This window comes from Drosophila biarmipes, chromosome X (genome assembly GCF_025231255.1).
Source record: "Drosophila biarmipes strain raj3 chromosome X, RU_DBia_V1.1, whole genome shotgun sequence".
Lineage (NCBI taxonomy): Eukaryota > Metazoa > Arthropoda > Insecta > Diptera > Drosophilidae > Drosophila > Drosophila biarmipes.
Genome location: NC_066611.1, coordinates 8584511 through 8607998, shown reverse-complemented (window position 1 = coordinate 8607998; position 23488 = coordinate 8584511). Strand labels below are relative to the sequence as shown.

The 23488-nt window shown below is 41.4% G+C and overlaps 2 protein-coding genes and 1 long non-coding RNA gene across 8 annotated transcripts; 1 reads left to right on the top strand and 2 right to left on the bottom strand.

Moving 5' to 3' along the window:
- Window positions 1-103: 103 nt before the first annotated feature.
- LOC108030924 (casein kinase II subunit beta) lies at window positions 104-10348 on the bottom strand. 6 transcript variants are annotated; one of them, XM_044093018.2, is made up of 8 exons: window positions 10203-10314; window positions 9662-9897; window positions 9344-9419; window positions 8981-9083; window positions 8715-8906; window positions 6234-6423; window positions 6035-6116; window positions 104-1677 (listed from the first exon to the last, which is right to left on the bottom strand). In XM_044093018.2, exons 3-8 carry the CDS (start codon window positions 9413-9415, stop codon window positions 1609-1611), a joined length of 708 nt encoding a protein of 235 aa, XP_043948953.1. In that variant the 5' UTR covers window positions 9416-9419; window positions 9662-9897; window positions 10203-10314; the 3' UTR covers window positions 104-1608. The 6 variants fall into 6 exon arrangements, with proteins under 6 accessions (XP_043948953.1, XP_016959716.1, XP_016959643.1 ...); XM_017104227.3 differs by having other exon boundaries at window positions 9603-9897; window positions 10203-10313; XM_017104154.3 differs by lacking the exon at window positions 9662-9897 and having other exon boundaries at window positions 10203-10348.
- A 752-nt stretch (window positions 10349-11100) lies between these two features.
- On the bottom strand, window positions 11101-15059 carry LOC108029229 (uncharacterized). The gene is made up of 4 exons (XM_017101460.3): window positions 14788-15059; window positions 12174-12311; window positions 11988-12111; window positions 11101-11521 (listed from the first exon to the last, which is right to left on the bottom strand). The coding sequence occupies exons 1-4, from the start codon at window positions 14947-14949 to the stop codon at window positions 11205-11207; spliced, it is 741 nt and encodes a 246-aa protein (XP_016956949.1). The 5' UTR covers window positions 14950-15059; the 3' UTR covers window positions 11101-11204.
- Window positions 15060-16267: 1208 nt separating this feature from the next.
- On the top strand, window positions 16268-18382 carry LOC122818641 (uncharacterized). Its single transcript, XR_007763662.1, has 2 exons — window positions 16268-17874; window positions 17948-18382. It is a non-coding gene; the product is annotated as an uncharacterized LOC122818641 (long non-coding RNA).
- Window positions 18383-23488: the final 5106 nt, after the last annotated feature.

Here is a 23488-nt window from a genome sequence, read left to right as displayed (position 1 = left end):
GGCACTTGGCTTGGTTATTTTGGGGGGAAGTGGGGTGCCAATTTCCCCTGGCCACATAAATTATTTAAACTCAGAGATCCCACCATGAAAATGCAAATCCTCCTTCGGTTTTCATCATCTTTATTGTTTTTTCTTCATTCGCTGGCATTGAAATTCATCATCATTTCCTTGCGCATCAACCTTATCTCCGCTTTCGCTATATAATTCCTGTGATAACGGTATTATCTTCTCACGCCGACGGCTTTATCGTTTTTCTTTAATCTTAATTATTCTTAAATACATTAAAAAAATACATAAAATATTTTGTTGGTTTCTGTTTTTTTCGGTTTTAAATATCAGTTCTGCTCTCGTTTTCGCATTCGATCTCGAACCCAACGAAGCCGGAATAGCGGGAATTTCCCGACGCCCCGGTTCCGCTTAGCCTCAACCGAAATTCGAAATTTGGGAACAGGGCTGGATGTGTATGTGTGTGTGTACATATATAAATAAGCTAACGGTATATTGTTTATATGTTATATGTATATGTATTTCTATATAATTATATGCACTCTCAGATTTCGAAAAAAGGGAACACCGAAATGTTTCGAATTCGAATCACGTTCGGTTTTGGTTTTTTTTGCTGTTGTTTCGGTTGCTTTTCGGGTTTTTTTTAGGTTAACTGCTTTCCATTTTTCCAAGTTCTTGAAGTACGCATTGAAGAAGAAGCAAATAGGCTGGAAATCGGGTTCGTTTTCGGGTTTTCTGTTTGTTTTCTCTTCTTTTTTTTGCGGGGGAACGGAAATAGAAATGAGGGAACAGAGGTGGGTATCCGGCCACTTGACTTAATATTTTAAAGACTATTTATAAATCGGTTTAGCCCCTTTCATTTCACTTAATAAATAAAATGCAAAGAATATAGTTGAATAAACTTGTTCAGTGTGGCCTGAGGTTTTGCGCAACTCGCAGAGCGAAAAGTAATCTAATAACAGTCAAGAAGGTAGTTAAAAATATATTTGCATTTGATAATTTTGGATACAAGTAACATTTACCATTGACCTAATATTTTCGATTGAAAATTGAAAAATATATTTATTTTAAGTATTTTGGTTCCAAGTAACGTTGCCCTAACATTTTGGATTGAAAATATTCTAGCTTCAAAGTAGTACTTTCAATAAAGCAGTACTCAGAAAAAATGTATAAGTACAAATATTTACTGACAAGGGCTGCAATTCAAAGGAATAGTCATACATTTCATAATTTTGATGTTGTTATTAGATTATTTTTACCCCTTCGTCCAAAGCTCTGGTCACACTGCACCTGATCCTATTTTCCTCCTTTTTTCGAACAGGAGCTGACTGTGTGTGAGTGTGTTTCGTTTGTGTATGGGTGTGAATGGCTCTTCTGCTTTCGGATCCAGCGTTGAAGATTTTGATGTTGGTCCTTCCTGTCTGTCTGGGGTTTTTCGTAAACATATTCTCGCTCGCTCTTCCAAATCTTTGTTTTCAGTGTCGCCCGGCCTGTACGCGTGTGTGTGTGTGTGTGTGTGTGTGTGTGTGTGTGTGATCGAGCTGAAGTGTCAGTGTGTGGGTGTGTATCGGCTGCTGGACTGCTTGGCTGCACTGCTTGCGCTTAGAGGCGCTTGGGGACCGTGTCGGCATTATTCTCAGGCTCTTCGTCCTTGGGCGGCTGACCACGTTGCTGCACGGACCAGCAAACACCATTATCGAATCGTTCAGACCATACCGGATTGCAAAAAAAAAGCACACACACATGACAAAAAGGGGAAAAGAGGAGAGAGTAGAAAAGAAAGCGGAAGAGAAAGAGAAAGAAGAAACACACACATCAATATCAATTCGATCAGTTGTAGGAGTAAATTGGTGTAATACGACCGTGTTCCCAATTCGGCAGGATCAATTTCAACACTTTTCACATTTCAGATGTAATATACTTTATATAAATGATCAATGGAAAGCCTCCTTTAGTATTTTTGAAAAAGTTAACAGATTTCTTTTAACTTCGATTCCAAACATGAACTTTAAAGTGTACCTTAAAAATCAATTCAATTTTATTCCGAAATTGGAAACCGGTTAAATGCGATTTTAATGGCATGGAATGGCAGCAGGATGTTGATCTGAACCGTGAATGTTTATACCACATGAGTTGGAAGAGCCAATGGAAAAGTCCCTTGGGAAGTCGGGGTAAATATGGCGGTGATATGAATGTCCTCCTAACTCTCAAAATTCTAGGTAATCTTTATTATGTGTGTGTCTCTGCGTCTCTGTGTGCTTCATTTAATTCGCCAATTCGTTGAAATTTTTTACAGATTTAAGAAAAACAATTTTATAGCGCCGCGGAACTTTTTTTTCATTTTAATAGAAGAAATTGTTTTCACTTGTTATTAAAAAGTTATCTCTTTGTTGTCAAATTAGTTTTTTTTGTATATTAGAAAAGTATGCTTTAAAAACTTCATTGTAATATCTTTAGTTTTTTCAAACACAAATTTTTTTGGTATTTTTTATCCCTAAAATTCTCCCGAAGAATTCTCCCCGAGTGTAGTTGTAAGGCGTGCCAGTGATAAGATAATCGAGGAGATGGAGAAGCAAGCAGTGCCGAATACAGTGTACTTTGGTGGGTGTTCTTATGTTCTTATGGCGAGTGAGGTGCGTGTTTGGACCCATGGAAATTATTAATAAAAATAAACCAATAATGTATAAGTTTAGCATATTTATTTTATGACTGTTTATTGCTGTACTCGTTGACATTATCATTCGGATGGGCGCAAAGCGGGTGGTGTGTGGGGAATATAAAATAAACAAGACCCGGCGGATGCTGCAGCTGCCAGCTTTTGTCACCGTCGTTGAAGAATGATGGCTTGAGGAAGAATTCCAGAAGAGCATACGAATTCTTCTTAATCGAATTCTCTATAAATCGAACTAAACAATCAATCTAGATAGCAAACATTTTAAAATTCTAAAAATAAAATATATTTGAACTCTTTCTGTGACTGCCAAAAATGATCTGACAACTATTCTCATGAAAATTAAAAACGTTTTTTTTTATGATGATCTACAAAATATTTGAACATTGTTTTTGCAACTTTATGACTCCATAAGTGATAGCTTTGCGCGAGTTAAGGAAGTTCGTCAGTGGAAAATGAAACGGCGATCACTCGGCCTCGGCCTCGGGATCAGGGCGACTCAGGATCTCCTGACACAGTGCAATGTAGTCCTTGAGGAGGTGCAAAGCATAGCATATAGAAGGGTTAAATCAAATTAAAAAGGCAGGCGAGGGCACACGGAACATGGAACACAGCGCTGACATACAGTAAATCAATCCTCGTGCGTGCGTATTCGGGGATCTTGGAGACGGACACTCAAGCCACCCACATGGTATATCACACAATTAGGGTCAAAATAATGACATAGCCCTGGGCTTCTATTTTGACTGAATATGCAAGCGGATGGTGGGACACTTAATGTGATTTGGCGTGGCGAAATGATAGACTGCGTTTTGTATTAAATATCAGTTTTGTTTTTATTTTAGTTATTGTTATTATTACTTTCACTTTTATTTTCATTTCTCGTTTCGTTTTATTTTCTCATTAATTAATTGTAAACAGTTTTCTGCACACTCTCAGATTAACTTATCAACGGTCCTCGGCCTTTCTATCGATCTCTATATAGATTTCCATATATATATATTTATACTTTATTTCTAATTTTCTTAAAAAACGTTCTTCACTTCTCGTTTTATTGTTTGTGTGTTTTCTTTTGCGCTCTCTTTGTTACGCAAATATTCATATTGATCTTAACAACATAAAAAAAACAAATTTAATTAATTCGTTTTGGCAGAAGAAATGCAATTCTATATTATTACAATGGGGGAAATGCTCTTGGAACTACATACAAATAAGTTTAGAATTAAGGAATTAAAAAAAAAAAAACAACAAGGGGAGGGGGAAGAATTCAGTAGAATTTAAATGGAAACGATTCTGAATTGGACCCTTAAAAAACTAAACTATACCGATTAATGCCGCTACAACTGGAACAAAGCCAAAGCTATATATGTATGTATTTTTTAACTATACTGAACACACACAATCTGCAACGAGTTTTAAATGCTGGCTTTCCTTTCCGATTTATTCATCATTCGTTTTCTTGCGTTTTTGATTGATTGTTGAACACTGCCACAAGTTTCTTATTGCTTCTGCGAACGATAAGGCAACACTTGCCGTTACTCTTGGTTGGATTACAGTGTGTGCACAGCATGGAAAAAGGATGCAGCACGTGGTCCTTTTTCCATTTTTCCTGCTTGTCCGTGCATGCTCATGAGTGTGTGGGTGTCGCTGAGTGTGTGTTTGTTGGATTGTGTGTGTCTGTGTGCATTTGGGGCTTCTGCCATGCTCGTTCGTTAAGTTGCTTGAGTGCTGCTGCCATATCTCTTCCTCTTTCCATCCACATCCTTATTTTCCAATCGGTTGCTTCTCTTCTCGTTTATTTTCTTCCTGTGTACGGTGTCTGGGGGTCCTGTGAGTGAGTTGTTGGTGTTCTTGTGTGCGTGCGTGCATGGGGATGACTGTGTCTCTTCATTTTCGGTTACTTCTTTGAGGGAGCTGGGTTTTCGTTATCCGGACTATTCCTGCCCGGCACTATCTTGGGGAACTTTAGGTTTTGGTATGCGGTAAAGGCCGCTGCGGGACTGTTAGGGGTTTCATTAGCGTTTTCGTTTACATAAATGCTGATCGTTATTTGAGTTTTTTTTTTTATTATTTGGAAGTACTACGTTGCATATATCGTTGTTTTCTCTACTTTAAATTACTTTCTTCTCTGCCTACATCTCGCTCGCGCTCTCTCTTTCTCTCACACACTTTCTTCTCTGTCTGATTCGAGTCTCTTTTGTTTGTTTGTTTTCTTTTTGGTCAAGTGTTGCACTGCCAGTGTTGTAAAATGCCACACAAAAACATACATACATCAAAGGTGACGAAACGAACAGTTATTAAATACAAAATAATCGGTTAATTGACTAAAGCAACTAAATATTATATTATGCATGTGTGTGTGGGTGTGTGTGAGTGTTTGCTTGTGTCTTCGTTAAGTCCTGGAACTTAAACTTCAATCCGTAGGATTTCCTGCTCTCGGTAATACTAAAATCTAACATAATACACATGTTTTCGAATGTTTTTTATAGATTAGATTAAAAGAATTGAAGTGATTCAAATAAAAATCGCATGAGGTTTTAACATGTTTCAGTGTGCTAAATGAATCGGTGCGTGTGGGGATTTCCCTTCATCTATTTTTCTTTTTTAAACAATTTTTTTTCAGTTTAATGCTTAATTTCTTTTTTCTCTAAATATAAACGCAATTGATTTTTGTTTTTTTTTTAGTTTATATATTTGTATAAATGATTCTTTGCTCCTGGCGCTCAAAAACCTCAATACAGTTGTCTCTCTCCGTCTCGCTTCTCTGTCTCTCAGTGTGGTTGTGGTTGTTGTTGTGTGTTGCTGTCTATCGGTCTTCCCGTTGTAAACTATCATTTCGATTTTTATTGATTTTTGTTTGGTTTACATGCAGTTGAATGGGTTGTTTTTGTTTTGTTGTTGTTGTTGTGTTCGTGCGTATGTATTTGTGTTGTTGTAGTTGTTTTGTTGTTGTTGGTGGTTTTATTGAATTAGTTTTTCTACACCCAATGTTAAGAATCGATCGATTGGAACGATCGATTGTTGATCGATAGGTTTTTGTTTGTTTTTGTCAGACAGGCAGAGACACGTTCAGATTCATTATCATATTCAGGTTCAGGTTGTCGATCGGATTTTATGGATGTTTGATTTGATTTGGTTTTTGTGGTGGTGGTTGGTTTGGTGGTTTTGTATGTGTGGGGAGAGAAAACAAATAAAAAAGATATAATATATTTATATGCTTAGTTGAATGATTCTTGGGTGGCGTTTTTAGTCAATATATAGATTTTTAGATTGAAAATGAATATACAACAAAAAAGATGAGAGAGTATGGTTGTAGGGGAGAAAGGATAATATCTAGTTATTAAGTTTTAAATTTACCGCTCGTAGTGGCATTTTAAAATTGGCTGCTGCCTGCAGCTGAATTTGATAAGCTAAGCTGTGTATTTTAAAGCCGTACAGCCTACACATGTGGTTTAAGTTGTCGTTGTTTCGTATATGCCGAACATAGAATAAAAGAATGTAAATACATGTATCATTAAATCGGGGTAACTTGCAGCAAATCTCAGCCGAATCTCACCTTGGAACAAACTGATTAGTAGGACGCTTGGGACGATACTCGGGATGCACCATGAAGAGCATGTGTGGAAATCCAGTGCCAAAATAGGCGCCATCGGTGTGGTGGTGGCGCGACGATTTTGGTGTGTACACGTCAATGCACTTGGGGCAATAGGTCTTCACCATTGCCTCGCCGGGGATGTCCGACAGACCTGAAGAAGGCAGAGAAAATCATGAAGTTAGGCTTGTTGAATTTAGTTGTCAGCAGTGTATACAGTTTAGGTAAACTAAAGTTAATATTACTCAGCTGGTATCCCTAAAAGATAATCATCTGGTTATCATTATTTAAGTCATGAGTGCAGTCAATACGTTTTCGACCCTATAAAGTATATCTCTTCTTGAACAGTATCAGTAGACGATCCGATCTAGCTTTGTCCGTCCGTTTCTACGCACACTAATTTCTGAAGTTGAAAGCTATCGGGATAAAAACTTTATTTTTTAAATTGGAAGAAGCCGAGTTGGACAACTAAAATCTATAACTCCCATAAGGGTAAACGAAAAAATACATTAAAAAATTCTATTTTCGTATTTTTTCATCATATACTCTCCTACACTTCTAGAATTTTGCTAAAAATGGATTTTTATCCACACGAATACAGCATACGATGCCATAAAAACGACCAGAAAATAAATGACAATATAATATGCAAAAAAGTTATAACTTTGTGGTTTTTGATCGTATTTTGTTCTACTCTGGGGTATAGCATTATTTTATAATAAAATATTCCGAATATACAGTTTCTACGGGATCCATATATCAACATTAACTTATTTTCTAGTTCTAGTTTTCTTAGCGCCTAAGGGTTGGCAAAACGACTTATCATCGTTTTTGCCTACCGCTCCTCTCTTTTTACATAAACATTTGGGAATCAGAGAAATGTTTATAAGGCCTGTCTGTATGCCTGTCCCATGTATTTATTTTCCCGGATCTTGCATGACTTTGCGGAATTTTGCAGTTTATATTGGGCGCGCCAAAGTGAAATCTAATCTTATGTTTGTATACGAATTTGATTCGATATTTAGCTGAAGGGCCAGATCTTTTATCTCATGTCTCTGAGGAAATATATCAATTATTGTAAGGCAGCTCCTATTGCCAATAAATCTCGGATTATGGCGACAAACGTAAGAGCTGGGGAAGTTTCTGGAATGTATTATCTATCTCTGGCAGTAGAAATTCTCTTGCAATGTGGTGAAATGAAAATATGGTTTTGTAACAGGCTGATGTCAGAGTAGGTTCGCGAGGTAATGCATTCTGCTTTGAGCTAAGTATTTCCCTTTGCTGCCACTGCGAAACCTTTAAAAACCCTCACAGTACTGTGTCACGCTCTTTTCTGACATCAGCTTAGTATTAAACAATATTTATTATGAAGGAAGATTTTAACGATATATAATTAGCGTTTTTGTTTTGGTTTCTACTCTTGGCAATTATAGAAAATGATATATAGCTTTGAGAATGGAAATCTCCTAATTGGTTTGGTGTTATTCTGACTAGATCTGTTGATCTTTAAATACAGATCTAGCAGTGTACATAGGTATGCGTAAAATGAAGCAATATGAGAGTATGTCTTTGGAGGACCTTTGTTTTGATTATCAACAAGGTAACTACAATTTAGCGAGTGATTTGTGAGAAGTTTGTGATCCAAGATTGATACCTATGTTAACAGATCTCCTACTTAAGGGTTCTTCAAGTATATATTATTCAGGGGGTTTTTGAAAGTATTTAGCGTATTTACAGATTAGTTCTGAAGTTAGAAAGTAATTTCAAGATGAGTTATTTTAAATACAAGCATAGGTGTAGGTTTTGTGATACCAAAGAATCCCTATTTAAGCCACATATGTTAGTTAGTTTCGAAAACTGATCGCAGATTTTGGTTATCATGGGTTATACTTGGAAAGCTTAAGACCTGGCCGTCAAGGATTTTCTTTTAGGCTGACTTTTGCATCTGTTATTCAGGCCTTATAAGAGGTATTTCGAATATAAAGCATTTACAAATTATACTGACTTTTAGTTCTCAAGTTAATGTAAGCTGAAGTCAAGTTTACTACAAGTGTCAATATTAGTGGAGGATATTTGATGCCAAAGACCTATTTTTACAAAATAAAGGCATTCATTTGCCTTGAAATGCAGTTATTTTAGGGTTTCTTTAAAGGCGCTTTCAGGAAAGATGTTACTTAGTTTCTTAAAATCAAGGCAGATTGCTTGGTTATGGGCTCTGCTTGGAATGGCTTTTGCTTGAGGGATCCCTCAAGGATCTGCTGTTAAGCAGCAACTGTTATTCAGGGGAGTCCAGGCGGTATCTAGGAATACTTGAGCTGGTTCTTCAAAGATGCTGATGCTAATCTAAGTCTCTCTAACTGACATATAGTTCCGAAAACTGATCGATCATGGTCTCTACTTGGTATGGCTTATGCTAGGGCGATCCCCCAAGGATCGGTTACGCACCCAAGGGCAGCATGGGCTGACTTTCGCAGTAGACACGTGGGCAGTGTCCGAAATCGCCAGTTTGATATTTCTCGATCATTTGAGCGATGCCGCGGTTTGTTAGTATATATCTGGCGTGTATGAGGCCGTAGAGCATCTCGGCGGCCTGCTCGGTCATGTCGGACTGCAGGGGGTTGTCCTCGAGCTCGTCCTCTGTGGGTGGCGGGAATACATGATATTGCGAATCAATAAAATCAATTTAAAGGGGGCAAGAGCACCCAGCTTACCCGGCTCCAGGTCCAAGATCATGTCCAGGGCCTGGCGATAGTTGGGCACCTGCTCATTTAAGCCAGTTAAATTGAATTTGTCCTGTATGTAGTCCTCGTCCACCTGGAATAAGGGAATATGGGAACATGGAGCATGGAATATGGGAAACTAGATCTGCCCGGGAATATGATAGGCACACATATATATCGGGTTTCGCACACATCTCCTGCCCGTGTGTGTGTGTACAGTTGGACTCGGCATTGCCCCACCTTGCGGCACACACAGACACACGCACACACATGGGCTGGAGAGGCGGCAGCTCAGGGCTGCACTTTGCAATTGTTGCACTTATAGCGCGCGCTTAGATAACGCCAATATCTCACCTCGCAGAAGAACTCATTGCCACGAAGCCCGCAGAACCAGGTGACCCAGGAGACTTCCTCGGAGCTGCTCATTTTGCTGCGGAATAATCGAAGGGAATCGGCATTGGAAGTGATATTGGAAGTGATGAGTTATATTTTTGCTGTCAAATTATCCTGCACACGCACACCACCATGCACATGTCACACACACACACACACGACGCCCGCATTCGCACACACAGGGAGACAAACATATAAACGCTCACGCACTATTACATACATTAGGGGGATTATTTTGCGTAATTTGGGCCTGGCGTGCGGAATTTATTGTTGAAATACCATGGAAGGCAGCAGACTTGACGAAAGTTTTTCCACCTTCTCCTTTTCCTCTGCTCTTCGCCTCCGCTTCTTGTTGCTCGTTGCTCGCACACACAGTTCTCCACACACACCACACACTCCTCTTTCCGCTTCTTTTCCTCGCTCGCTGTGCGTTCGCCCTTCTTGTTTTCCTTATTTTTCTCGGCTTCCGATGTTTTTCAGCGCCACTGCCTGCCAGCGATCACAGCGTTCGAATGCTTTCGAGGCGGTTGGGTGGGGGGTGGGGGCGAAAAAGTGATATTGAAACTTTTATACTTGTATTTTGACAATTGACAAGCGCTCATACAAAATGTGCCGAGCAGCAAGAAGAAGCACGCTCTGGTGGAAATTGAGAAAAAAAGAGACACATATACGGGGGCCACACGCACACACACAGGCACACGCGACGTGCACACACGCACGCCTCTGCACGGAGCAGCGCTAGCAACGCACACAGGGCCGCCGCCTGGCACTGTTCCCGCTGCGGCCATCCTCCAGCGCACTTCCAGGGGCCAGCACTCACCTAAATTGTTATTAATTACGCAAATTGATCGACGTTTGCAATGCAGCAGAACCGGTAAAGGCAAATATTGTAGTGAAGACGGGGTACCAGGTATGCAATCGCGCCTATCGATAACCGCTGCCTGCGCTGTCCGCAGGCGATTGTCAGTCGCTGGCGGGGTGCCATCGCTAGGCGATACCTATCGCCATGGCAGGCGTGCGCGTTTCGCAACACTGCTCGGGGAAGGCAAGTGCAAAATATTACTTATAGCTATTGCAAAAAATTAATTATTTAAAAAGATATTCTTAAAAATATAAAAAAAATGTTTAACTTTTAGCACGGAGAGGTATCTCCTTTTAAGCTAGTGGTATTAGTTAGGGTACCATTAAGGTTTTGTTATCTGTAAAATGTATGGTCACACTACTTTCAATGTTTTTAAATTAAAAAATGTATATTCAAACAATGCGAATTATAAAAACCAGCAGTTGGTACGGAATACTTTCAGTATGTTTGTATTTATTTATTTATTTTATTTATTTATTTTCGCACAGGGCCGCTTATCGATGTGTGAGCGTGACGATGACTATTCCACACTGTACGTCTGCCGGCAGAGGCTGAGAAGAGCTTTTTCTTAGGCTTTGTTTATGGGGCAACTAGCTTAATTAAATTAAACTTAAATTTCAAATTGTTGAGTGTTGTGTTGCATATCAAGTATCGATATTGATTATTTCGTATATCGATGCATCCGGTGAAAAAGGGTAAATGGCGGGTAAATGCCTTTGCATAAAGATCGGAATATGTAAAATTAAAATATTATAAAAACTAACTCCCTTAAAATTTTTATTTTTGCTGAAAAGGAAATTTCGTTTTTATATGTCTTCTTTTATACTTCGTTCTTTAAATATTTTGTCTAATTAGATTACACAAATGTTTAAAAATATATATTTAAAAAAAAATCATTTATAAAAAGTTTTGGATAAGTATACACATTAGTACGTTTTTAGCTGAGTGATTAGTTTACCGTCACAGCTTGTTGACAATTTTGAATATTTCCTTGGCCTTCTGGCGGCCGTTTATCACGTAGGCCAGCGGATCGTCCTGGCTGGATTCCATCAGGTGGTCGCAGGACTCCTGCCCGATGTCGAACATGAAGGACGCGTCGATGTCCTGCGGCAACTTGCCGCGCAGGAAGCTGATCTCGTTGTCGGCCAGGGCCGGCTTCCGGGCCAGGAGCAGGGCGGACAGGTAGCGCGGCTGCTTCTTCTTCTCGGCGCAGTGCATCACCAGGCCCCAGGTGTCGTAGTCCGTGTCCAGGACGTACGTGTTGTAGATGCCCTCGTCTGGAATGGGGATCCCTTTGTTAGTAGAATATTTCACTCTATGGGGGTGCCACCCAATCACTGCGATTTAAAGAAATCTTTCAAGGTGTTGAAAAGTATGCAACAAAATATTTTCTACTTAAACTAATACTTATTAAGTACACACTTTTATACAAATATCATTACATTTTAAAGGTATTTCACAGGTCCAGCCTATATATGGTAAAATATAAATATTGTATATTTAAATTAAATCCAATTGGTTTATTTTAAGGATATCCTATTTGAATTTGCTGCCAAAAGTATGCACTTGATTATTTTACTTAGCTAAATCAACCAAGATTTAATTTAATAGCATACTTGCAAGCCCTAGAGTGTGACATACTTTTAGGCCTTTTCTTAACCACAGTTTGGGTTGCTATAAAAGGACTTTCCGTAAAATTTAAGTTCAGTTTTTGAATCTTATGGGATCAGGTTTACCACTCACAAATATCCTCCGTGTGCTGCCAGTGGCCCGGCTCCTCGAATCTGGGTATCATCCAGGTGATGTTGCCAACCAGCTTCTCGCGCAGCGGGTCCTCCGCGAATATGTAGCTGAAGTTCATGGTTATCTATTTGGATTGGTAATATTCTATAGGGTTTCATTTTATAAACAACTCCCAGTCACACCCACGTGTTGATCTTCCTTGGAGAAGGAGAAGTGACTGCGCATGCAAGCGTATTCCGGCATCTCCTCCGTGGAGGCATAGTACTGCACCACGTACCAGCAGCCCATCATCCGCTCCAGATCGAAGTTCCTTATGGCACCCACCTGTGGGGCACAAATTCAATATGTACTTTGATACAATTTAAAAATTTTAATACCTCAGATAGTAATATAAAGCAAAAAGAAATTGGTTTAATGAGTGTTTAAAAAATATTTTGTGATTATTTAAAAAATCACAATTATCAACAGATTTAAATTCATTAAGTACTATGTATAATTGTTATAAAATGTAAAATATATCTAAAAACATTAAAAGAGGTCGAGAAATAATTTGAAGTATATCAAAATGTTTTAAAATCAGGTAATGTAACACAATAATAATAATACATATAATGCAAAACAAAATTGGTTTAATGAGTGTTTAAAAAATATAACATGATTATTTTAAAAAACACAATTACCAACATTTTTAAATTCATAAAATACTATGTATGATTGTTATAAAATGAAAAATATTCTGAGGAAAAAGTACGCCTAGATAAAGAAAGAAGTAAATAAAAAAATAAGTAAGTAAATGAATGAATAAATAATTAAATAAAGAAAGAAAGAAAGAAATAAACAAAAAAAATAAATAAGTAAATAGGTAAATGAATAAATAAATAAACAAGTAAATAAATAATAAATAAACAAATAAATAAATAAATATATATATATATTATATATAAATAAATAAATATTAAAGAGGAGCTAATGCACAGCTCAAAATAAAAAATAAATGTGATTTTCGAAGGGTCAAGGCTGCGGCCCGCAAATAAAAAAGGCAAATAGCATTTGGGCCACAAATGCCTTGGCTCTTCTCCCGCTTTTCCCCCAGCTCGGCTGGCTGCATCTTTTCACATTGCTCGCCTGGCGACCACAAAGCAAACACACCTCGGCTTCGGTAGGTGAAAGAGTTGGAGGAGCGACGGACGACGAGAGCCGTTGGCGCTGTCACCGTGATTGACTACTGACAGTTCATTGAGGAGTCGCAGGCGCAGTTGCCCCGTCGCTGTTGCCGTCTCTCTCTGCGGCGCTGTGGCCGTCTCGCTCGCCGTCTTGCAAGACGCGACTTGCAGACGCAAGTCAGCCTCTGATTGATGCGCCTCAAAAGCGCGTTGCCCCGCATGTGCCGCCCCCCTTTCACTGCTCCGCCACCCCCCCGCCGACGTCTCTTTCTTCCCGCTGACGTCTCTTTCTTCCCGCCAAGCCTCTACGTGCGTGTCTTTTGTCTATTCTTGTTGATTGTTTTCTGGCTTTTGGCTCGCTTTTCGGTGCTTGCACTCGTATTTGTGTTTGTGTGACTGCACCTGCTTCGAAGTGCAATTGTCGCCGCCAACGGAGATGCAGACAGTGGCGTGGCGGGAGGGGGGCTGGAGAAAGGGGGGGGGGGAAGACGGCGAGACGCAGACGACGTCTGAGCCACTTAGAAAGTGTGATTGATTTTGGCATCGGTGTGAGCCCATTTCTTCTGCCCGGCTCTTTCTGCGCCTGGCTTTTATGTCCCATTCGTTCTTTTCGCTGGAGATGGAACGTGCCAGCCAGGCGATAGACGGCTGAGCCACTCACCCAATCATCAGTTAACATTTTCCATGCTAAAAGTCTTTTGAGGGCTAACATTTCCTGATGCAACAAAATCCTGGCAAAAATAAGCCCTTTTCTAGAACCGGTTGGGAATTATAGAGCCCAGCTAGAAGCTATGAAGATTTTAACAATTATTGGATGTTTTCAGAGCATTGATGATGGAAATAAGAAGTAAGTGAATCACATGGGGGATAATTATCATGGGAGAAGATTAACTTAAAGACAATTACCTGAAAAAGAAAAAATACCTTTTTCGACTTGAACCGGTTGGGAACTATAAAGCTAGACTCGATATATTCCCACAGTAACTAGCTGGTGCCATCACTAGTGGCTTGAAATATGTCGCAGTGCGCCCGGCATATTGATGAGCCTTCGAGCTCGAGCTTGGGCCCGAGATGCTTTCCTCCTCCGGCGGCTGTGCTCAGAATGAAATCGAATCGAAGCTAGGCGAAGCGAAGCGTTGCCAAAGAAAGTGATCCAGTTAGGAGAGGCCGGGGACGTGACCAGGGACGGGAGTCCGAAGCTGGCCAAAACTGCACCTGCATCCAAATATCTGACGGATTGTTTGCTCTTCACCCAAGCTATTGCCAATGCCCAAAGGTGACCTCAATTTCATACGTTTTGGGAACAAATGCCAGCTTGTTTTTGAGACAAGATTCATAAATATATATAAAAAAGGTGTTTCTCTGAGGGATTTCATTAAAAGAAAAGGATCTTTGACCTCCCCCTAGAAGAAGATATAGTAGTCTTTGTATTACTTTGCGTTTGAACCCATGTCTAGTCAGAACTTTATCTTTATAAGGGGCTTTTTTCTTGCTTAGTCAACCCAACAAAAGCCACTTTGAGTGTGTACTTTCATCACAAAGACTGAAGTGTATTCCATACTATACTTATTTTATAATATATAGCTTGTGAGATGGGTGGTTCCTGGTGCTAGGTGGTTCCTGGGGAGAATACCTACCTGGGGACACTGGTTACTGGGGCCCGAGCGCCTCCTCGTCTGGTAGGCATTGCTGTTGTACCTCGTCCACAGATTGGCATCCACCGAGGTGAAGAGTTCCAGGATGATCGCGAGTAAGGCGAGGAGCAGGAGCGATCCATTCCTGCCCATGATCGGGGGCATTTTTCCGGAGTCCAGGGGGGGATTAGCAATTAATGTCGTTAATCTTCCGGCGGACTCGGACGCGCGATCTCCGTTGCGTTGTCGCGGGCACTGATTCCGATGGCACTGCGCCATCTCCGCGAGCAACATGCGACATTAGCATCCAGCAGTAGCTACACTGTAAAAAAATGTATTAAGAAAAGAAACCTTATTAAATTGTTGTAAAAAAAACAAAAAAATTGAAGATTTTTTCAGCTTAGAATTACTATTTATAGGAAAAAAAATTAATTTGTAATAAAATACAATATGGGTTCTTTCATACAAGTAATATAACTACAATTTCATATATTCTAAGAAAAATAACATTTTATGCATATTTTTTGTAAAATTAACTAGCTTTTTTTCCAAGTGCACCCCAGCGGATCGGAACGCAACGGATTCGGATGTTTTTGCGGATAAGCGCCTTCTTATTGCCACAGAATTCTATGGGAATAGCAGCGGCTGGCTCATTATCGGCTGGAAATAAGTGCGATAAGTATGCGCACTTGGTGGCTTTTTAGCTAGATAAATGAATACAAAAACTCTGTTTTGGAGAGTGTAAAATTAACATACCTTTATAGATTATTTTATAGAGAGTTCACTAGTTAAATTGGAATGGGGAAAATCTTCAGCTAAGAAAATCATTGGAAAAAAATCAATTAAAAAATTAGGTACTTTTAATTACGAAAATTAAATAGAAGGGAAAACGTTTTTCCTATGAATTAATTGATTACCTATTAATCTGTTCAGAAGGCATTACACCTGTTTTCCATTACTATTTAATTATTTTAACACTTCCAGCCTTGTAAGGAAACCTTGAGATTCCAGGACAGCTCTGCCCCACTCTCCAATTCCCTTCCTGGAAGGCTAGTCCCCAGCGCACAGCCACTTTCCTAGGCGATCGCATCACTTCCAGCGTGGTGAGTTCCCTCGCTCATTTGAATATTGGAATTTAATCAGCCGCCTTCCCCCCACCCCGGCACTTGCTCTCCTTCCACGAGTGTGGGTGAGCAAGCCGCTCTTATCAATTACCCACGTCCGTTTGCCAGTCAATGCCTTGCATTGCACAAATACGCGTACATGTGAAATTACCGAGTCTGGGCAACGGGAACCAAGTATTTTTCGGCCGCACTGCATCTTGTTTTCACTTGTCGCGTGGATGCAGATTTCCAGGTTTCCTGATTTCCAGCCAACTTTCTCGCCGCGGAGAGCGAAATTTTCGGGGTGGTGTGTTGGCCGCTGTGGTGGAGGTGGGTTGGCGAAGGGGGGTGGCGGCTGGAAAGGGTGGCGCTGGGGCGGCACGGGGCGCTGGGGAGTGGAGAGTGGAAACAGGAAACACTTTAATAGCCTGCAAATTTATTCTTTACAATCGCCAGAACGAAGCGAGCGCCGCGCTGGACACTTTCTCTTTATTGCGAAACGAGTTGCGCGGCATTTTCACGACCGGACTGGAATGAAACTGGACATCCTCGGAGGTGGCTGCTGTGGCCGCTTCTTCTTCCGCCTGCGTCTGCTTTTAAGGCCTTTTTTCTTATTTTTTGCCTGATTTTTTATTTTTATATTTTTTTTTTTTGGACTTGTCTGGTTTTCTGTTGGCCAGCCCAAAAAAGCGGCGCAACTTTCGTCGCCGCATTGCGTTGCGATGCGTTAGCGGCCAGTTCCGGCTTCTGCGGCGGCTCCTCCTGCGCCCCCCGCCTTTCTCCGCCTTTCTCCCGCCTTTCTCCCGTCTTTCTCTCTCCCATCGCAGACGCAGCGAAATAAGGCAACAAGTGCGCGGCCGTAGAAATGTCGCCTGCTCTGCTCCTGCGCTCTCCCGGCTTTTTTGGCCGCCTTAAGTTCCTGATCTCTCGCTGGAATGTGTGCGCGTGTGTGTGAGTGCGGATGAATGGAGTCTGAGATCAAGGGCGTGATCAGTGGGGGTGGGAAAGAGAGAGCGAGGGGAGAGGCAACAAGTGGGAAGGAGGAACATAAAAGTGAGTTGCCACTATGAGCACCCTTTAACCCATAGGTGGTCCTAGGTCATTTGACCCTTCCCGTTACTCGTAAAGCAATTATTGTACTGTTACTAGGTTAACAGAATGTTTGACGTGTTTCCTTCTAGAAATATCACTATCTCAACACACTATTAAGATCCTCTACGCGCGGAGGATCTGGCAACACACTTAAATTCCAATCATTTGTATAATCATTTTTGCAAACCATTATAAGGTGTTCATCCCAGGACTCCACAAGCACACCATCTGAAGCGGAATGAGGGTTAATCCTGGGAATGTCACTACTACCAGTATCATCAGTAAGATTCTTCATAGTCGCTTAGGGTGTGGCAACGCTGTCACATATAAGGTTGCCATCCCAAGAATCTTAAGCATCATCCGGGGATGCCACTTTGTTAACATAATTTCTTTTCTAATTCTTTATAGCTCTATATTCAAATCTTTAAATCCTCAAAAAATCGCTTATAATAAAACTACAAGAAAGATATATCTTACAACCCGGGACCGAATAAGCTGGCAACTATATCTTTCAAAAGAAATACATTTCAAGAGAGAGTGAATATGTTAAAAATGTTGCCACCCTTGTAATGATACTTTTATTAATAGCTTGGCTTATTTCAGCTCAGCCGGCTGCCCATTGAGGTTTCTCAATGAATGGCTTTGGCAGCTGGGGCCTGACGTGGACCCCCCCGGAATCGGAATGCCTCAGAGGCGAGTGCCACGCCCGAATTCAGGTGCGCATCCGAGTCCCAGTGCGAGTTCGACTGGCAACAGGTGGGCCGGGCGGAGCCACAGGTGAGTTACAGGTGACAACCGACAGTCGACAGTCGAGAGTCGAGCGCCGAGAGACGAGAGTCAGGCAGACGGAATGTCTGGCGCGGCATGGAGCGGAATGTCAAACGTTTATTTGCCGGTAATTAAATTTGAAAATGATTTAAATTTCACCAGCGAATATTTCAAATTGGTCTTAACACTTTCTTTCGCAGCATCAGCATCAGCCTCTGTCTCTGTCTCTGCCTGGCCAACGGCCCACCCGCAAGCTGCCGCCGACTCGATGACCCACCTAGGAAGGCCCCCCCCTCCGAGCGCCGCCCATGGGCAATCCATGGGAGCAATCCGGCTGATTGGAGATTTGTTTTCTATTTGCAATTGATCGATGCTCGCCTGCCAGGCAGCACAACGGCCACAAGAAATGGTAAAAAAAGGAAAACGCTGCAAAAAAGTTAACGCAAAAATTGAGCTGGACGTCGTTGGACGGTGTCCACGTCCGGTGGGTTCGTTAATGGCATTCCGAACCTGGGATCAGGCCGATGGATTAGCCAGCTTTCAGCTCGAGACCTTCGCAAACGTCGCTAAAACAAATGGGGATTTTATTTTAATGAAATATTTTGGAGTCTAATATTATATTATTCTATATGGTTTATATGGAACCACTCTTCAGAAGGCATACAAATATTTTAGAGTCTACTAATTGTATTACTATATATGGTATACACAGAACCACTCTTCATAAGACATAAACATATTTTGCAATGTACAAATATGTATTACTCTATCTAGTATATTTAGAACCACTCTTCATAAGGTTGAAATCACATGTATTGTCGAAGCATTGCGCTATTTTCTTTACTTAGGTTTACTGGTCAACGAAATTCTATCTATCTTGTTTTATCCTTTTTCAAATAAGATATTTACAACTAAAACCAAGAAACTTGTTAGGTTGGACCTCTTTTCAAAAAAAAAAACCAAAAACTAGGATCTTAATACCTTAGATATTTCCATAACTATGGGAAAAAAAGAAGTTTGTACCAATATTTCGTTTCATTTCATATTATATCATACTATGTGTATAAAATTAGCATTATATCATTTCATTTCATATTATATCATACCATATCACACATAAACGTACTAATCACACCATATCATTCTATATCATATTAGGATTATATGATCGACCTATCTGCTCAGCAGTATCATCAATTTAAAAATTATTTGAATGAAGAACTATATAAAATTTAATCTTAGTAGAAAGCACTTCATTTTAGAAGTTCGATATCCAATAAAATGTCTTTTTACCATCATAATATGTTATATATATTCTATATTTGCCTTATAAATAAAGCTAAATTGTTATAAATATCCAATATATACTGAAATATACATACCATGTGATTCTATTATTCATGATCTTGTTATATAAAAAACAGCAATTATTAATCAGAATGAGTTTTCTGTAGATAAATAAATATATTTTATAAATATCAAATAAATATGGAAAAATGGACATACACACTGTAAGATTTTAATATTCATGATCTTGTAGTATAAATATCGCAATTAGCACCGATTCGGGCCCGTTTCGCACTACCAATCCAGCGCACTAAGACCTCGGCCTTTGCAAGTGCATCAACTCCTACCCGAGCAGCTCTCGGAGCATGGTTCTAGAGTGGCTGCCACCAGCTGCTCCCCGGTCTCGAGTGCCGAAAAGCGTGTGGGATTGGGATGGCTTGGAGTGCACTCGGTGCCACATGATACACCGTAGATCATGGCCAGTTTCGCTGGCCGCTGAATTATGCGGCGACACGGGCGCAGAGGCTGGCTCGTGAAGGCTGGACAACTGGAGAACTGGAGAAGTGGAGAACGGGGGGCTGTGCGTGCCCTTCTCATGGCCACCATCCATCATCCGTCGTCCGACGGCGGCCGGCATAACCCATCAAGTGGGTTCCGTTTTGTTTGCGCATGCGCGGCGCATTCAGCATCGATATTTCACGATCGTCGTCTGCGTTTTATGGCGATGGAGTGGAAAAATGGGAAAGAGCACACACAGAGGGGCTGGAGCTGACTTCGTGCTGCTATTTGGTGGTCCGCGATTTTGTTTTCATTTGGAAAGTGGGTGTGTTTGTCTAGCTGTCCGCCGAAAAGCCCGGCTCCCTGGCTCCCCGGCTGCCCGGCTGCCCGGCACCCAAAAACCCCAGACTGTGTCCCCTTCTCCAATGTCACCTCTGTGGTCACTACCCGGTGACCTGGAAAGAAAAGGAGTCTGCCAGTCTGGGAAAATGCCTCCCCGAGGAGGGGAAATGCGCGGAATGTCGGGGAAAACGAGGAAAGTGATCTACGACGCTCTTCAAAGCGATCTTCACAATATGAGTGGTTCGTCTTTCGGCGGGCGAAGTTCAGTCCAGTCAAGTGGTTAAGTGATCCGCCACAATTTATGTTGACATTTTGGACGATCTTTAAATATTTACACTGCGACTTTACGATCTACAGCTTTATTTGCCTAATCTTTAACTGTTTTGCCTTGAATTTGACGAGCGTAAAGCAAGTTTATGTCGACACGTTTTTACCACATAATTGGGGGGTGAAATATTAGAATTGATCTATAAATTAAGGATTAACAGGAAGAAGAATACGTATGAAATTATTATATGCATTATGAAGTAATCCAGGTAGATACACCTCTGATCTGATATATTACCGAACCCATCGATATGAAAGTTCTTCACTTCGTTTCCCAGAAACCTAACCAAGCCCAAAACTTTCTTGGCGAGAATGTAGCTCAAAAGTGTCTGAAAAGCCTTTGTTTTTTTGGCGGAACTTTCATAACCGACTCGCATCGATCGTTCGATCCCAGCCATCCATCCGTCCATCCGCTGGGTGCGCACCTGAAATTCCATTCGGTTTCCAGGCCGGAGATGTGGCCCCAGGCCGAGATACTCGGGTGCTCAGTGCCTCAGATACTCAGATACTTTCGGACACCGAGATACTCGAGATACATGCGTGAGCTGGCTTAGATTGCCGAATTGCAAGGCGGATCGAATCGAATTGTAGTGGTATCGCTTCGCATCGCATCGCATGGCATCTGAGGGGTTGGGTTGGGGGCACTGGCTCTGGCACTGGACTGGTTCGGCCGAAGAATCTTTTTCGACAGCGGCTAATTGACTTTCAATGTTGTTTTATTTTTCCTTCGTTTCGTTTAATTTTATTTGAGCGTTGTCGAGGCGAGAAAGTGAAATTGATAGGCAGACAAGTGGCTCTCCCAGCGACTCCGAGCTGTCTGTCCCCGTGCGAAGGGGATTCTAAGGAGGCACTTTCTAAGTCCCCGAAAGCGTGAGTTGCCCCGGGCCGTGCACTGCGAGAAAATGTCCCCTAAATTGGTCATCAATTCGAATTTAATATGAAAGCTTTTATGACTCGGATAAAGTCTTTAGAGTTGGTTTTCTATATGATCAAGCGATGTTATCAATTGATTAGTTTCTATGTAATATTAAAAATATTGTATAAATATATAATACATAAAAATTAAATTTTATTTAATACATGATGCTAAATCAAAAGATCCGAACAAAGATACATTTTTACTTTTTAGTAGCTTTTCAATTTTTGTTTACCTATTTATAATTTATTATATTTTATTTTTTCCGCGTTTTTTTAGAAAATAAAATACGATTGAGGATCTTAAATATATCATATCCATCAAAATAAATATTTTTGAGGATTGCATATATACTAAACTAAGAAAACTAGCAAAAGGTTTGGGTTCAAAAACAGGGCTTAAAGATTTTTTAAAAATCTTTTTTACAATCTTTTCTTAAAAACGCTGCTTAAAACGTTTTAAATTATTTGTAAAAAATCTATTTTTAAGGAATATTTTTCTCCTTGTGTATATAATTTTTTAAAATGTTTTTATCAAATTTTGAGGCATGTTTTTCTCTGTGTGTATGATATATAAACTCTGAAAAAGTAACCCATCCCTTTATTTTCTTCCAACTGTCCAAAATGTTATTATTATTTCCGCTATAAAGGTCGTAGAGTAGTAAGTGCTGGCAGTTTTTCCCAGTGCACTGGCGGCTGTGGCTCTAACCCAATTCTTCTCCCTTGGGTGGCGGCTTCTTCGCCTAATACCTCCACACCCACAGCGGGCAAAAAGTGTCTTCTCATGGCCTAATGGCAGCCGTGGCTACTGTTTGCTGTTGCAGTCGCAGTTGCAGTTGCAGCAGTTGCAGCAGTTGCTGCCGCCGCCGTGGCACTTGTTTTTGTTGGCGGCGTTTTCACTTTGGTCGCGATCTGCCATCGCCACCTTGTAACCCCTCTGGGCGCTGGCCAAACAGCCGAAAGGTTACCCCGACAGCGGCAGCAAGTTGCTGCACACCAGCAGCAGCAACACCAGCAGCAGCAGCAGCAGCAGCAGCAGCAGCGGCAGAAAAACAAGCGCGACAGATGACAAATGCTGGCAGTTTTGCCGGCGATGATGAAGTGTCAATGCAATGAAAACTAAACCAATAAATTGTGAGAGCGACCCAAATAGTTGGCTAGAAACCGGCGTGGCGAAGAGGATTTTGGCCCGGCAGCGTGCGCCGGTACGTATGTGGCATTAGCTGCAGCTCCGCCAGCTCCCCCGGCTCCAGATGCAGCCAGAACCGCGGAGTCCCGCTGGACGGGCGGCCTGTGTACTTCGACCCGGCCATGTTTTCACCCAGAGACCTTCGGCAAGTGCCGCGCACAGCACCGCATTTGGTCAGTCAACAAAACATACATGCCCCCCACCTGCAAAAAAAGAGCTGTGAGAAATTGAAGCGCAATTCAAGTCGGCGCTGGATGGTGAAAGTAACAAGATACTTTTAATAAGACATCTCGCGACGCCGCTTAAGATGCGTGAGGCGTGCGACCGGCAGACAAAGCTGCTGCTGCCCTTCTCCTTATGATATGGCCCACTATGCCACACACTATATATCATAGCCGTGGGCCGATCTTCCGGGGGGAATGGGCACGGGCAACACGAATCCGTATCCCAGTCCGAGTCGGAACCACCTGCTCATGCAAAGCCGCCAGTAATTGACCAAGTTAGCAGACTCAGACGGCAGACTGGATGGCGCGTGTTACTTAATGTGCAACGCGGACCGATAGACGCTGCGATCCGGCGATCCGGCGGTCGGCGATAGACGCGGCCCGCTGGCCACTTTCTGGCGGAACCGGAGCAGCACCATGAGCACCGCCGCCACCACCGCTGTGATTCCAATCGAAATTACTCCAATTTCGAAACGGGTCTTTTGGTCATATTTAGCAAACAGGAATCGCGCGGAGACACGCGGCGCCCCTAAAAAACTCAGCTCAGCGCTGCAAAGTGGAATTGAAATGGCGATGAAATGCCCGGCCCCAGCCCCGTCCCGACGAGATCGATGCCGGCACAGTGGGTCGCCAGGCGGTCGACGGGGTCATTAAGAGGCCCATTAAGGTGCTTTATTATGCCAACCGAAAAGCGGACCACCAAATGTCCCTGGGCTAAAACAATAACGTATCCTTTAAAAGTTCATAAAAAATAATTATGCATAATTAATCTGTCTAATATCATAAAAGTATGTAGTTAACCTATTACTTTCGTTTCCTTTTGGTCTGATATTTGATCCATGGGCTATTATGGCATCCGAACATCGGACCACCAAATGTATCCTGAAAAATTCATTAAAAATAATTATGCATAATTAATCGGTCAGATATCATAAAAGTAAGTAGTTAACTCATTACTT